General features: G+C 43.3%; 1 protein-coding gene across 1 annotated transcript in view; it reads right to left on the bottom strand.

The window, feature by feature from the left end:
* Positions 1–3,978: 3,978 nt before the first annotated feature.
* The window catches only part of ERBB2 (erb-b2 receptor tyrosine kinase 2), a 183,774-nt gene continuing 171,561 nt past the window's right edge, over positions 3,979–16,191 (bottom strand). The window contains exons 25-27 of the mRNA XM_040330030.1: positions 14,006–14,182; positions 12,074–12,338; positions 3,979–4,678 (exon numbers count right to left, since the gene is read on the bottom strand). Of these exons, the coding sequence (XP_040185964.1) occupies positions 4,311–4,678; positions 12,074–12,338; positions 14,006–14,182 (810 nt within the window). The 3' untranslated portion in view covers positions 3,979–4,310. The remainder of the gene's footprint in view (positions 4,679–12,073; positions 12,339–14,005; positions 14,183–16,191) is intronic.

The raw sequence follows: 16,191 nt of genomic DNA, 5'->3' as shown, positions 1-16,191 counted from the left end.
ACGGTGGAATCATTAACGTGGGGTGATGGAGAAAACATGAAAGGAGAAAAACTGTAAAAACAAAATTATTTCAAACAAGTTGCAACTTTAAAACAGATTCTGATATTACTGAGGTTGTTAGGCTTGAGATGCTTGGCAGAGTCCATTTTTATACTATTTACATTACAAAATAAAAAGGAAGAATCCAATGGTTTCTGCGGGTATTTATTACTTTTCAGATACTTTAAAATGATTAATTTAGGGAACCTTTCCCATCGTTGCAAAATGCACCAGGCGTGTTTTGGGTTCCATTCATTTTCAATGGCACCTCAAAACGAAGCAATTGTGCCAAGCTTGTCACCCCAAAAAGGAGCAGGAGCTTATTTTGGGGGGATGCCGTTTGCCACATGACAATTGTGGCATAGCGGATGTTTTAAATGAATGCCACCCAAACACGACTGGAGCATTTTGCCACTATTGCAGTCGATGTGGAATCGCAGGCAGAATCGTGACGCTTCTGCAATGCCCAAATCGCCAGATGTGCACGGAGCCATGAAAAACCTGCACCAATGGAAATTGCCTTTTGCTATCTGCAATCTTTCAGTTGGCCTTTAGGCGGCCCAGGAGGTCCGTCAGATAGACTTGTCTATTGCTGGGTACACAGTACAGGGAAAAAAAAAAACCTGACAGCTCCAGTCGGGAGTCGCTTTACTAACCATGCAAGGTTAGTCCATTGATCTACCCCGCTGAGCTGTCGTGTTCTGACAGGGGGGCAGCCCCTCTGCCAGAACACTCCAATCAGAGCTCTCCGCCATTGGCTGCTGGTTTTCCAGTACACACATCCGACAACGTTGGTCGTTGTTTCCCAACATGCGACTAGTGTGTATGGGGGCTTAATGGCCAACTGGAGTAGCTAGCAATGGTAGGCGGACAATGCTGCAGCCAATTGCGAGGCAGTGGTTTAGTGTGGTCAGCCTTAAACTGTAAGTCCTGTTATGGGCGCAATCATCGGGAAGGGATCTTTGCAAAAATAAAAAATAAACATTTGCTTAAAGCTATATACAGTGAGACAGTGACAAACATAATAGAAAAACAGATTAAGAGTTCACATACACTTTAAGTAAGCTGATACAGCCATTTTGTTCAGCCAATGAAAGCTGGCCATACATCATACAATTTTCTTAATCCATTCCCTTTAGGAGTTGCTTTCAGCTACATTCTAGAAAGTCCTACCTGATTGCATACAAATTAAAAATCATTTAGGTTTGACCTATTTATACGCTTTTGGTAAATCTAAATGAAAATTGGATAATGTGTGGGCAGCCTGGCACCTATTTGTTCTACAATGCTTACACTGAAAAAATATGAATATGTTGAGACTTAAAGTGGAAGTCCAGGCACTACGATAAAAACCTATGGATTTCTTATATACATGGGGAGCAATGGGTGCTGCAAATACAAACCAGATGCATGTAGTGTGGCGTGGCGTTTGCTATGCCAGGATGCAAAGCTTTCGTGGCTTAAAGGGCGGTAAAAAAATATCTCAACCGCTTTTTCTTTTACAACCATCAACTGCAAGTGTAACTATAGGAAACCTGTATTGATATAAAATATGGCGGCTGCTCTTACTGTCCTCCTAAAAATACCAGTTGCCTGGCCACCTCTGAAACCAATACCCTCTGAATCAGTGCCCTGGAACAAACTTGCACATTTTTATCACCTCTTCCATTATTTCCTTATGAAAGTGTGTACAACCAAAACTTTTTTTTTTTATCTTAGATATAATGGGTTAAATCCCCCCCCCCCCCCCCAAAAAAAAATGGAACTAAACACACAGCCCAGCTTTACTGGCTTCCCAAAACAATTCAATTAATGCCGGAAATGATAACTGTCCCAGTTGCTTGTGCTCTCAACTGAACTGTCAAGCCATCAAATGGTTGTTGTCATAACCGAGCACATGTGCAGCACCATGGCAACTACAAAATCAAACAGAGGCCAAGATGGCAGCTTCCTTGGCTGTAAAGGAGAGGAGGATTTAGTTCCACTTCATAGTGAAACAGTAAATACTGCAGAGTACAGTATGTGATACTTTTTCTTTTCTGTGCTAAGCAGTCAGTAAAAAAACAGGTAGCTGAGCTGCGGTTTCACCGTCCACTTCCTTTGCCCCTCCCTAACTAAAGTGTAAAATACTGGAGAAGGCTGATCACATGCTGCAGCAAAATTAATGCCAGGTTGATCGGCACCATTTAAGTCAAGGGGGCAGCACTGCTCCACTAGGCTCGGGGCTGCACTGCTCCACTAGGCTCGGGGCTGCACTGCTCCACTAGGCTCGGGGCAGCACTGCTCCACTAGGCTCGGGGCTGCACTGCTCCACTAGGCTCGGGGCAGCACTGCATTATAAATGGCAGCTTCGCAAAAAACAGAACAAAAGAAACGGGCATTCAGGAGGCAGCCGAATATCCTTCTAAACACCAGACAGCGACAGCTTAAGTCGCTTTCCAACAAGCTTTTGGGTTAGTGTCAAACCCAACCGTCAATTTTTCAGAAGTCTTTTGAAAGTCTACTCCCTTCTTCTAAGTCCAGTACTGCTTGGTGCAAATTTGTTAGTGCAAAAAAAAAAAGTGCCGTCACAAGTGCACTGATACCACTACACTAGCCTTACACAAGGCAAACCCCTAAGTACACAATTCAAATACGTTTACTCTTTTACTTGCCAAAGTATGTGCTAATCTGTTTGGCCAGCGTTGTGCTTTACACCCCCTGGTAAGACAGCAAATCCTGGAATGCTTCCTGGTTCTTTGGACAAAAAAAATCAACATCATCACTTCTGTGCAATGACCAGGCTGAAGATGGAAAGGTTGCATAAGAGATGCACTATATTACCAAAAATATTGGGACGCCTGCCTTTACATGAACTTTAATGGCATCTTAATCTGTAGGGTTCAATATTGCGTTGGCCCACCCTTTGCAGCTATAACAGCTTCAACTCTTCTGGGAAGGCTGTTCCTAAGTTTTAGCAGTGTCTATGGGAATGTTTCACCATTCTTCCAGAAGTGAATTTGTGAGGTCAGGCACTGATGTGGATGAGAAGGCCTGGTTTACAGTCTCCACTCTAATTCATCCCAAAGGTGTTCCATCGGGTAGAGGTGTGCAGGCCACCAAAGTTCCTCCCCGAACTTGCCCATCTGTGACTTTATGGACCTTGCTTTGTGCACTGGTCCAAATCATTATGATGTGAGGTTGTTTTTCAGGGGTTGGGCTTGGCCCATTAGTTCCAGTGAAGGGAGCTCTTAAAGGGTCAGCATACCAAGACAATCTAATTCTCCCAATTTTGTGAGAACAGTTTAGGGACGGCCCCTTCCTGTTCCAACATGACTGCGCACCAGAGCACAACGCAAGGTCCATAAAGACATCGATAAGTGAGTTTGGGGTGGAGGAACTTGACTGGTCTTGACCTCAACCCCATAGAACACCTTTGGGATGAATTAGAGGGGTGACTGTGAGCCAGGCCTTCTCATCCAACATCAGTGCCTGACCTCAAAAATGCATTTCTGGAAGAATGGTCAAACATTCCCATAGACACCCTGCTAAACTTTGTGGACAGCCTTTCCAGAAGAGTTTAAGCTTTTATAGCTGCACAGGATGGGCCAACTCAATATTGATCCCTACGGAATAAGACTGGGATGCCATTAAAGTTCATGTAAAGACAGGCCTCCCAATACTTTTGACAATGTAGTGCATCTGTTGTCTGACTGTGTATTGTAGCATAGGTATGTGGAGAAGCAGACTGGCTATGCAAATTTACAAATTCTTTGGGAGATTAAACTAAACATGTATTTCAATTGAGCATTTGACAGATTGCCTGGAGTTCTGCTTTAACTATAGAGGTAAGTGATGCCCACTTACCTGCAAAACAGTCCTGATAAACATATATATGTCCATATGTATATATTTGTTCTTGGGTAAAAAGTGATTTTCCCTTTCTGTAGTGTTCTTTCACATTCTCTTATAAAGCGTCATTATCTGAATAATATAAAACAAGCATTGCTACCATAAAGGCCTACTTCCGTTCCCCATCAGGAACTATATGTAGTCAATGCCATATAAAACAATAACATATATACACAGCTCTCTACTATACAAGTAAAATTCTGCCGCACAAAAGTTGCCTGTGCATAGAATATAGGTCTGAGCTTTCTTATCTCAGGCTGAGAGATTGCTGGTGAAAACCTCTTCTAGTTGGTTGCTTAGGACGCCATAACTGCATTGATCAAAATGGAAATTTTTGAAAACAGAAGTTCGTGAGGTCTTCAAAAACAGCTGATTCCCGCCTATGCGGTCACGTCCCGAGGCCTCATAATCGTCCCATCCAGGCCCAAGTACTCTGGATTTTCTGCCGTTGGCGTAGTAAATCCATTAGGTCCTGGGTTAGGGTCCTGCTCACCTCCTGAGGAGTTGAGTTCATGGTTCCAGTAGTAAAGATTGTCAAAAGCTTGTGGGAAAAAGTTTGGTGCATGTAGTCCTGGTGGGGGGAGATAGTCTGGATTCTCCACCGCAGCAATGGAGGCTGGGCTCATTGGCTCCCTGATCAAGCCATTCCTGCACACTTGTCCCTTCTGTCTTTCTAGGGTGGAAACGGACGTTCTTGGTGTCTTTACCGATGAGCGACTTCTGATGGGTTCTCTTTGGTTTACATACTCTGCAACACAAAAACAGAGAACTAAAATAACAGTGGTTGTAAACCTCAGACATGAAATATGAACAAAGCATATCCCTCTATAACAGTAAACCTATGGTGCCACGCATGCCATAGTTGGCATGCCAAGCCCTCTCTGTTGGCACATCAGGGGAATCCCCCCAGCCAGGCAGTCATTTGCATGGAGGAGCCGGCTCCCTTCCTTGCATCAGTGCCAGTGACATCAGGGGGGGGGGGGGGCAGCCAGTCATCTTGTCCCATGTGTGCCGTTTAGGGGGGTGTAACATCCTTCCTTTACCACCCCGACTCTGTTCTGCAGCTTAATACCTCCCCCCGAACCCCTACGGTAAGGCATTCCTCTCTGCAGGCACCCTATTCCAGCTCACCCTTCTCCAGGACAACTTTGGTTCAGTCTGTCCCTCTGGTGCAGCCTGTGAAACAGGGGGAGGGGCAGTGCTCAGAGCAGATCATCCATGGCCATGGGGAGAGGTGCAGTGGCTGCTAGCTGACCTCCCAATGGTGGGGATATTGAGGAGCGTCTGGATGGTTGGGACTCCTACAATACTGCCTGGGGAGAGCTGGACGATGAGGCCATGGAAAGGTAAGGAGGAGTATGTCCCCCCCCCCCTGATCTACATTCTACTGTGTGTGTGTGGTAGGTGAGTGCACGTGTCAGGTAGGTGAGTGCACTCTGAGCACAATGCCTTCCTGATCCCTGCATTCTGAGCGAATCTGTCAGAATTGTAAGTTGTTGGTCCCTTAGGGCTCATTCAGAGAAATGATCAGTCCCATCCTCTGTACAAAGACGCTGGCAGGCCTAATTCTGTGTTGGCACTTTGAAAGAAATAAGTTGGTTTTGCGTTGTGTTTTGGGCACTCAAAAGGGTTCGCCTTTAAAGCTCTATAATGTGTACTTGTCTCAATCCAGAGAGCTAAGTGTAAGTTCCGTCGTTCCTCTGCTATCAGTCTGAATCACTTATGACAAGTTTTCCTGGCACCAATAGAAAAATGGTGACTGGGGAGAGACCTTCAGCTGATTGACGGCCTCGGCTTTGCTCTTGTGAACTGTGTGAAGGGGTGTGTCCCTTCCCTCCAATCATCTCTCAGAGCTCTCCTTACTAATGTAACTTCCAATCTTCACCCCCTGCTTTTTAGAGCTAAGAGTTCTTGTGTGAATTCTGCACTTTGAATGGATGTGGCTGGGGAAAGACAGCTGCAGATAAACAGGTACAATCGATATAGAAGGGTTTATATCATCTCTGTGTATCACCTGAGGCCAGTCACTTTACTGGGTATACAGTGCCTTGCGAAAGTATTTGGCCCCCTTGAACTTTGCAACCTTTTGCCACATTTCAGGCTTCAAACAAAGATATAAAACTGTAATTTTTTTTGAAGAATTAACAACAAGTGGGACACAATCATGAAGTGGAACGAAATTTATTGGATATTTCAAACTTTAACAAATAAAAAACTGAAAAATTGGGCGTGCAAAATTATTCAGCCCCTTTACTTTCAGTGCAGCAAACTCTCTCCAGAAGTTCTAATGATGATAAATAGAATCCCCCTGTGTGTAATCAAGTCTCCGTATAAATGCACCTGCACTGTCATAGTCTCAGAAGTCCGTTTAAAGCGCAGAGAGCATCATGAAGAACAATGAACACACCAGGCAGGTCTAAGATACTGTTGTGGAGAAGTTTAAAGCCGGATTTGGATACAAAAAGATTTCCCAAGCTTTAAACATTCCAAGGAGCACTGTGCAAGCGATAATATGGAAATGGAAGGAGTATCAGACCACTGCAAATCTACGAAGACCTGGCCGTCCCTCTAAACTTTCAGCTCATACAAGGAGAAGACTGATCAGAGATGCAGCCAAGAGGCCCATGATCACTCTGGATGAACTGCAGAGATCTACAGCTGAGGTGGGAGACTCTGTCCATAGGACAACAATCAGTCGTATACTGCACAAATCTGGCCTTTATGGAAGAGTGGCAAGAAGAAAGCCATTTCTTAAAGATATCCATAAAAAGTGTCGTTTAAAGTTTGCCACAAGCCACCTGGGAGACACACCAAACATGTGGAAGAAGGTGCTCTGGTCAGATGAAACCAAAATCAAACTTTTTGGCAACAATGCAAAACGTTATGTTTGGCGTAAAAGCAACACAGCTCATCACCCTGAACACACCATCCCCACTGTCACACATGGTGGTGGCAGCATCATGGTTTGGGCCTGCTTTTCTTCAGCAGGGACAGGGAAGATGGTTAAAATTGATGGGAAGATGGTTGGAGCCAAATACAGGACCATTCTGGAAGAAAACCTGATGGAGTCTGCAAAAGACCTGAGACTGGGACGGAGATTTGTCTTCCAACAAGACAATGATCCAAAACATAAAGCAAAATCTACAATGGAATGGTTCACAAATAAACATATCCAGGTGTTAGAATGGCAAAGTCCAGACCTGAATCCAATCGAGAATCTGTGGAAAGAACTGAAAACTGCTGTTCACAAACGCTCTCCATCCAACCTCACTGAGCTCGAGCGGTTCTGCAAGGAGGAATGGGCAAAAATTTCAGTCTCTCGATGTGCAAAACTGATAGAGACATACCCCAAGCGACTTCCAGCTGTAATCGCAGCAAAATGTGGCACTACAAAGTATTAACTTAAGGGGGCTGAATAATTTTGCACGCCCAATTTTTCATTTTTTTTTAAAGTTTGAAATATCCAATAAATTTCGTTCCACTTCATGATTGTGTCCCACTTGTTGATTCTTCAAAAAAAAAATTACAGTTTTATCTCTTTGTGTTTGAAGCCTGAAATGTGGCAAAAGGTCGCAAAGTTCAAGGGGGCCGAATACTTTCGCAAGGCACTGTATGCAAGGTTTACAACCACTTTAAAGCCAGAATGTTTTTGGATGGTAGACTTACCTAGGTTCAGGTTGGCAGTATGCAAGTATGCATATCTTATACCTAAGGAACTGGAACAAGCAGTGATCTTCCAGGTCCTGCTTCCCCTCTGCCCACAGATTACAAGGAGTCACTCGCTTGGCCCTGCCATTCATAGAATGCCTTGCATTTTCATCAATACATAAAAGGTGTCCTCTGATTGGATGAGGTGAAGAGGAAGGACAGTGACATCATCACACTCTACCTCATTAAATAAGAGAATGAAAAAATAAATAAAAAAAGATTCTAAAAATGGCGGCAGAGCTGAACGAATGTTCCCTTGTGGGCTGCGTGCAAAGGGGAAGTTGCTCACACAGAACATCAGCAGGTAGACTGCAGCTATTACTATGCATGCACAGGTGGCTCCATGCAAGGAACAGGAGCCACCCTGAAAGCAGTTTTCAGGAGCAAGCCAATTCTACAGAAAAATAGAAAGCTCCTATTTTTCTGCCCGTAAACATCTGAAAAAGCCATTATGTGCATGGACACATTGGTTAACATGGAGGGGAGTTCCCAGGCAGAATAAAAAGAGAGCTAAAAATCTTGTAGGAGCAACTTCTTTGAGATGCATTGTGCATGAGCCCTAAATCCAAAAATTGAGGCAAATGTTTGTGGGAAAAGCAATTAAGGGTTGACCTTCCACCACTCTGCCAGCAAGAACCAAATCCATTAAATGCCCATCTGAACCCACAGCGATCAATCAGTGCAGTTCAGAGACCCACTTATTTTCTGGATGACTCTTCAGAATGCTTTGGCTCCAACTTAATTTTATGCAGTTCATACTACCTTTCAGCCAAACAAATCTAAGTGCCAACGCCTCTGTACGTGACTCAAAGACATATGTTACTTCCATCAGTCATCAAATTATTTTTGGAATAAAAAAAAAAAAAAAGAAGAGTACATCTGCTCCTTCGTCTAGACAAATTTGTTGCCAACCAAGTTCCATGATGCCTGTAACATCAGCAGATCATTTATACCAGCGTACTGCTGCAGACTGGCTGGGGTGACGTTACAAGTATTGAGCCCTACCCAGAAAAAAATTGAGATAACAAGCTGTAAATTGCAGGGTGTACTGGCCAATTTATCTATATACAATGGTGCAAAAATCAACTACCTAGGAGTTTAACTTTTATTTCTTTTTCAGGTCCAAATAAACATGGCGGCACCTCCAGAAAAATGTAGAAAAGTATAGGGCCTGTTTCTCCAAGGGAAAGGCGCGAAGCAGATCCATGATGAAATGCCACAAACTTTGGGTGGCCCTTCATAGGCAACAGTTAAATGTTGGGTTGTCAATTTTACAACTGGCCAAAACTTCCCCAATGAAAGGTCTGTTTCTGTTTCTGTGCCTGCAAATGTGAAAGCCATCCATGACATGATCATGGAGGACCTCCGAATATCTGCCAAAAGTATTGTTACATATCTGTGAATATCACGTGAGAGAGTTGGTGCCATTATCCACAATGATTTGGAAATGAGAGAGCTTGCAGCAAAGTGGATCCCAAAACTTTTGACAAATAAAAAAGAGGAAACGCGTGGAGACAGCGGTGCCAGTTTTGGAGCATTTTGCAAGAAAGGAGTCAGATTTCCTGGACAAACTGGTAACCGGTGATGAGACATGGATCTACTGTTATGATCCTGAGACAAAGGCACAGTCAAGGCAGGGGTCTCCAAACTATGCCCCTCCAGTTGTTCAGGAACTACAATTCCCATCATGCCTAGTCATGTCTCTGAATGTCAGAGTTTTACCATGCTTAATGGGACGTGTAGCTCTGCAACAGCTGGAAGGCCGTAGTCCCTGGTCCAAGGAATGGAGGCACAGTGGTTCCCCCAGACCAAAGAAGTTCCATTGTACAAAAGTCAGGGCAGAACAAAATGGCAATAGTATTTTTGGATAAGAAGGGAATTCTGCTGGTGGACAACATCCAAAAGGGTTCAACCATCAATGCAACATATTACTGTGCTTGATTGATGAAGTTGAGGCAAAATATCAAGGAAAAACATTGAGGAAAGCTCTCCAAAGGCGTCATCCTGTCGCATGACAACACCTCGTCACACAACCTGCAGGTGAAACTAACAATTGCAAAACTGACCTCCTTAGGCTTTCAAAGTGATGCCACATTCACCCGACCTGGCGCCTTCTGACTAATACCTGTTCCCCAATCTCAAAAAACACCTAAAAGGGACAAGGATTTGGGAGTGTACCAGAGTCAACTAATGGTGCAAATCAGAGGTTATACCAGCATTCAGAAGAATTTTATTTGCAGGGACCCAAGAAGCTGCAGGACAGATGTCACAAGTGCAGCGACTTCCTGAGGGATATGTAGAATAGTGTGGCAGGGACAGCTTCCTAGCTTCATTTTTTCTGGGTAAGGCTCAATATCGCCCCCTCGTATATCGGATTGCATGGGGGAAAAAGTTTAAAGACTCAATTACTGCTGTGTCCATTTGGAAGAAGCCTTCTTCATTCCTTTCTATTTGATAGGTGTAAACTGACCATAGATGGGTTGCCAGCTTGTGTGAATTCCCTCATTCGCACAAGTGAGGTGGAAGTAGAAATCTCCCTCCTGAGACATTGGGGTTGATTTACTAAAACTGGAGAGAGTGAAATCTGGTGCAGCTCTGCAAAGAAACCAATCAGCTTGTAACTTCAGCTTGTTTAAATTTTCAATTAAGCTTTGACAAAAAAAAAAAAAAAAAAAACTGGAACCCCGATTGGTTTCTAAGCAGAGCTGCACCAGATTCCTGTACAAATGACATGCAAATTCAGTGCGGTGCGATTATAGCCATATTGTATGGCTCAAATTGCACTGGACCTGCACAAAAAATGTGCAGGACCCTTTTTTTTGGCTGCACTGGAATCGTATCACATGGGTGTTCATACCCATGCAATCCAATTTAAACCTTCCCCACTCTTCCTGTTCTGTCTTAGGCTGGGTTTACACTGATGCGGTGCTGGAACCATAGCGATTTCTGTGTTTTTCCCGCACCACAACAGAATTGCAGGCAGTTCGCAGTGCATTCTGCGAACCGATTTGGTTGTGTCATTAACTTTATAGACACCCACAGCGGTGAACTGCCTGCGATTCTGATGTGGTGCGGGAAAAACACAGGAATCGCTGGGGTTCCCACATCGCATCAGTGTGAACCCAGCCTAACACAGAACAGGAAGAGTGGGGAAGGTTTAAAACCTCTGCAAGCATTTTATTGATGGTTCCAATAAGGTAAATTTACCTTATATTGTCCAGATGACATATAGAGAAATCTCCTCTATGGAGGCACAGGAAGCAAAAAAGGAAAAGATAAATATTCTCCAGTGGGGGCACAGTCAGGATTTAAAATATTACAGAATACCCCCAACCTGTATTTTCCCTTTCTATGTTTTGGACATAGTTGGGAAAGACTAGAACCTCAATTTTTATTGCAGTCTTATTGCTGTTCTCCTTTAGGGCTGGGGAAAAAAAATCGATTTGAATCGAGTTGGGAGGTCAAATAGATTCAGAGTTTGACCAAATCGTTTTTTTTTTCCCATAGGACCGGCACTCAGATGACTAGGCCGAAGCCGCTGCCTCGCCTAAAAAAATCCTGCCCGCAGCTCACAGCGGTCTTGGGAAAAGGCCGCGAGGCCGGACACCGCGGACTAGGCGAGGCCGGACACCGCGGACTAGGCGAGGCCGGACACCGCGGACTAGGCAAGGCTTCGGCCTAGTCCGCGGGCTTTTCCCAGGATTGCGGTGAGCTGCGGGCAGGATTTTTTAGGCTAGGCCGCCGCCTTTTCCCAGGATCACGGCGGACTAGGCCGAAGCCGCGGCCTCGCCCAAAAACTCCTTAGGAACGGCAAATCGTGAATCGAGTTTTTTCTTTTTTAAATCGCAGATTTTTTTTGGGGCCAAAATCGCCCAGCTCTGTGCTCCATACATTCTCAAGAAAGGAAAGGTAAAATGTCAGGTTTCCCAATGGAAGATATCCCCTCACTTTTTGTTCCTGCACAATATTTGTACTGGAACAGGAAGTGGTAGGAATTCTCAACAGCAATAAAAGCCTGACAGGGGTGCTAACATTTCCCTACTCTGTCTACAACTTATAAAATGTTTATCTGGAGCAACAATTTAACCTCTTCCCACCCAACCTTCTCTTTACCTGGGGTGTGGAAAGGTCTGCCTGATCACATGACCACTGTGATTACTAGAGACCGGGAGCTACAGTGACAGCTCGGTCTCTGTGTTGGAAGCACCCAGTGAGCCCACCCTCTGTGCAGCCATGTTACCCGGGCATAAGCAAGTTAAACTGGCTTTTGCCCAATACATGTAAAAGCATTCAGTCATTGAGACAGGGCTGGATTCATTGCTGTGTCCCAGTATGCCAGCACCATATCAACACAGATCTTTCGGTTGCACATGCCTGCAAATGTACATGGTATTCTGGAAAGACCACCAGTAGACCCCTCAGTGGTATTCTGTACCTGAAGGATATGCAGGAGATGCTGGAGATGCATAACCATTGATGTCCACCATCCTTCCATCGATCACGTCAGTTCCTCGAAGTTCTAATGAATCCTCGCAGTACCTGTGTCTAAGGCTGTGATCTCTGGGAAGTGAATCAAACACATCGTCCCTGTCACTAAGATCATCAGAGCCACTGGCAGCCGATTCGTGTGACAAAGTGCGAGCTAGAAGGACCACGGGAGCTGTGCCATCCAACAACGGCCGATGGTTCTCATTTGCGCTCTGAAATAAGAAAATATGACAATGGTTGTCAGTGTTTGCAGAAGTGGTTTCTGGATTCTATATACACACACTTAAAGAAGAACTGCGGGCAAAAAAATGTTTTTTCCCCATGTAGTGGGGCTATGCCCACATGGCATGGGTTAACGGCGGAAATATACTTACCTAATCCGCCGATCCTCCAAGCGCAAGACCGTCCTCACCCCACCCCCCTAGCGGTCTTGTGAATGGACCTTTGCTGAGGTCATCATGCCCATAGACCAGCTTTGGACATGAGGATGACAGAAACAGTCTACTGCTGGGCGTGGGGAGCACAGTGCCATCCAAGAATCGGGTAAGTACAAGCACAGCCTTACGGCATGGGAGAAAAAAATATTTTAATGTATACATATACACATAATATATATATATATATATATATATATATATATATATATATATATATATATATATATATATACACACACACACACACACACATACATATATATATACATACACATACACACACACACAAATTAGGGATGAGCCGAACACCCAACCCCCCCCCCCCCCCCCCGGTTCGGTTCGCAGCAGAACATGCGAACAGGCAAAAAATTCATTCGAACACGCAAACACCGTTAAAGTCTATGGGACACGAACATGAAAAATCAAAAGTGCCAATTTTAAAAGTGAATAGGCAAGTTATTGTCATAAAAAGTGTTTGGGGACCTGGACCAATGCAAAAAAAAGTTTTAAAAAACGGCAGTTTTTTCGGGAGCAGTGATTTTAATAATGCTTATAGTGAAACAATAAAAGTGAAATATTCCTTTAAATTTCATGGGGGGGTTTGGGTGTCTAGTATGCCTGTAAAGTAGCACATGTTTCCCGTGTTTAGAACAGTCCCTGCGCACAATTTTAAGGCGTGACAGGTTAGGTATTTACTTACTTGGCATAATTCCATCTTTTCGATGTTACCAAAAAATTGGGTATTGTGTTTGTGCACATTAAGATTTATTAACCACTAAACCCCCGGACCATATTGCTGGTCAAAGTAGTTAAAGTGTATTCTTGTGCAACTACAGTGCGCTTAAGAAATTCCAAAATCCACCATTTTATTCTCTAGGACCTCTGCTTAAAAATGTCATTTTCAAAATCAGATTTTTTTTGTTTGTAGACAAAAAGTGTCAGAAGAAGACCTGGTCTTCAAGTGGTTAAGTTGATTTGGGGGGGGGGGGGGCTTTCTGATTTTAGCACAGCTGCAGCATCACTGACTTCTTACACTTATTTGTGAAAACATTTTTTTTTAAAAATGTCACCTCGTAACCCAAAACAAATATAAACCAAAAGCCAGCCAGCACATGCTGATAATCAGCAACAAGAACTAAAACAAAAGATTGTGCAGTGCTAAAATAATGTTAAAAAGTGCAAAAGCCCGAATGGGCCATTAATTTTATGTAACGCTCAGACTTCATATGGCCCTGGCTTTCCCATGGAAGAGAATAGTGCTATAAATCACCAAAACCGCATATAGGTGAATGAAAATAACTTTTCTCGTAATCTAAACAATCGCTTTAAATTTAGGCAGCTCATTCACTATACATAAAAGTATATAAAAAAAAAAAATTGGCCTAAAAAGCTCCAAAAGGCGATTCTTTCTCTAGCATAACAAAACGGAATGTTGGTCATACCTGGTGAGACGATATTCTACTGCGATGTTCCAGCGTGGGATCTTCAGACCCAAAGAATCCATGGTGAGGAACAAGGTACTCATCAGCATCCACCAACTCTTCCATGCCAACCTCCCTTAATAGTTCACTGTAGAATTGTGTAGTCAAGGGGCTGGCCTGAGCCAAGAGTTCGTCATCCTAAAAGAGATAAAGGATCTGGTGTCATGGGATAATCTCAAGATGTTCAGCCAGGTCCATAAACAGGACCCATCACCTGCCTAATACTGTCATATAGGGGGCTTGGTATTTTCCTTGTAAAAAAACATACAGTTAAAAAAATAATAATAAAAATAAAATAAAAGTATTAAAAAAATTAACTATAGAGGATAAAAAAAAAAAATGCCCATCAGCATCCCATTGTGCACCACGTGAGGTATTGTCACGAACGGCGGAGTGAGAGCAAGAATTCTAGGGTCAAAATTCCCTGTTATAAAGGCTTTAAAAAGTTCACCTATGCAGAATTTTGGTACCATAGGTTTTTGCAAATTGCACAGACATACGGAATTTTGACATGTTTGGGATCTACTTACTTGACACAACCCCATCTTTTAGATTTTACCAGTAAAGGGGCTGTAATATTTTGTTTGTTTGCACTAAAATTCATATTATGTGTTCTGGGTTTTTAATTTTTATAGCCAAAAATAAATAAATCAGATTTTAACGTGCGCAAGAAGAAAAAATAAAAATGCTACAGAGGGTGCCAGTCTTTAGCCGTTTCGATTGGTCCACAAAAGATGACATCACTAACGTACACATGCATCTCAGTGTACATTCCGCGGTGGATTCCAAAACGGGTAGACAAGTGTACTTTATTTCAGAAGAGACACTACATGTTTTCTCTGCAATAAAAAGCCTGCCTGTTCACATTATGTTTTGCACATTTAGTTTTGCTTTAAGTCTGTAATTTGTTACTATTTTTTACATAATCTTTGTTTTACAAAAAAATGAACACCAATACCCACTGTGAAGCATGGTGGTGCTTGATCATGCTTTGGGGTAGAGGGAATTATGAACAGTTTCAAATACCAGTCAATATTGGCACAAAACCTTCAGGCTTCTGCTAGAAAGCGGAACATGAGGAGGAACTTCATCTTTCAGCATGACAACGAACCAAAACATCCAAATCAGGAATGGCTTCACCAGAAGAAGATTCAAGTTTTGGAATGGCCCAGCCAAGGCCCAGAACTGAATCCGATTGGAAATCTGTGGGGTGATCTGAAGAGGGCTGTGCACAGGAGATGCCCGCCCAATCTGACAGATTTGAAGTGTTTTTGCAAAGAAGAGTGGGCAAATATTACCAAAAATGTGCCATGCTCATAGACTCATACCCAAAAAGACTGAGTGCTTTAATATAATCAAAAGGTGCTTCAACAAAAGTATTAGGTTAAGGTGTGCACACTTATGCATCCATATTATTTTTTTTTTTTTACTTCCCTCTACCTAAAAGAATTTGGTTTGTTGTTCAACTGAGTTGTAAAATTTATAGGTCACATTAAGGCCCCATTCACACCTGAGCATAGCGTTTTCAGGCAGAAAGTCGCACAATTTTACAGCGTTTTTGCTGCGATTTTGTACAGGTCAAAAGGTCACCAATGTAAAAAGTAGAAAAGCGCCCAAATCTGTAAAAAAAAAAAAAAATCCTAGAACTTGTTTGAGCTTCAGGCGTTTTGGAGTGGAGATGTGAACCATCTCCATAGAGAATAAAAGATTTTTTTCCCCTTCAGCGTTTTGTAGCTTCAGGCCTCAAGCTACAAAACGCTCAGGTGTGAATGGGGTCTTAAAGGGGTTGTAAAGGTAAAAAAATAATCCCTAAATAGCTTCCTTTACCTTAGTGCAGTCCTCCTTCACTTACCTCATCCTTCCATTTTGCTTTTAAATGTCCTTATTTCTTCGGAGAAATCCTCACTTCCTGTTCTTCTGTCTGTAACTCCACACAGTAATGCAAGGCTTTCTCCCTGGTGTGGGGAAAGCCTCTTGAGGGGGCGAGCAGGAGTGTCAGGATTCACACTAACACACAGCCCCTTTCTCTATCTGCAAAGTAGAGAGTGTCCTGACTTGCCTGCTCGCCCCCTCCCCCCTCAAGAGACTTTCTCCACACCGGGGAGAAAGCCTTGCATTACTATGTGGAGTAACAGACAGAAGAACAG

This window comes from Rana temporaria, chromosome 12 (assembly GCF_905171775.1).
Source record: "Rana temporaria chromosome 12, aRanTem1.1, whole genome shotgun sequence".
NCBI lineage: Eukaryota > Metazoa > Chordata > Amphibia > Anura > Ranidae > Rana > Rana temporaria.
This window is presented reverse-complemented; position numbering and strand designations above follow the sequence as displayed.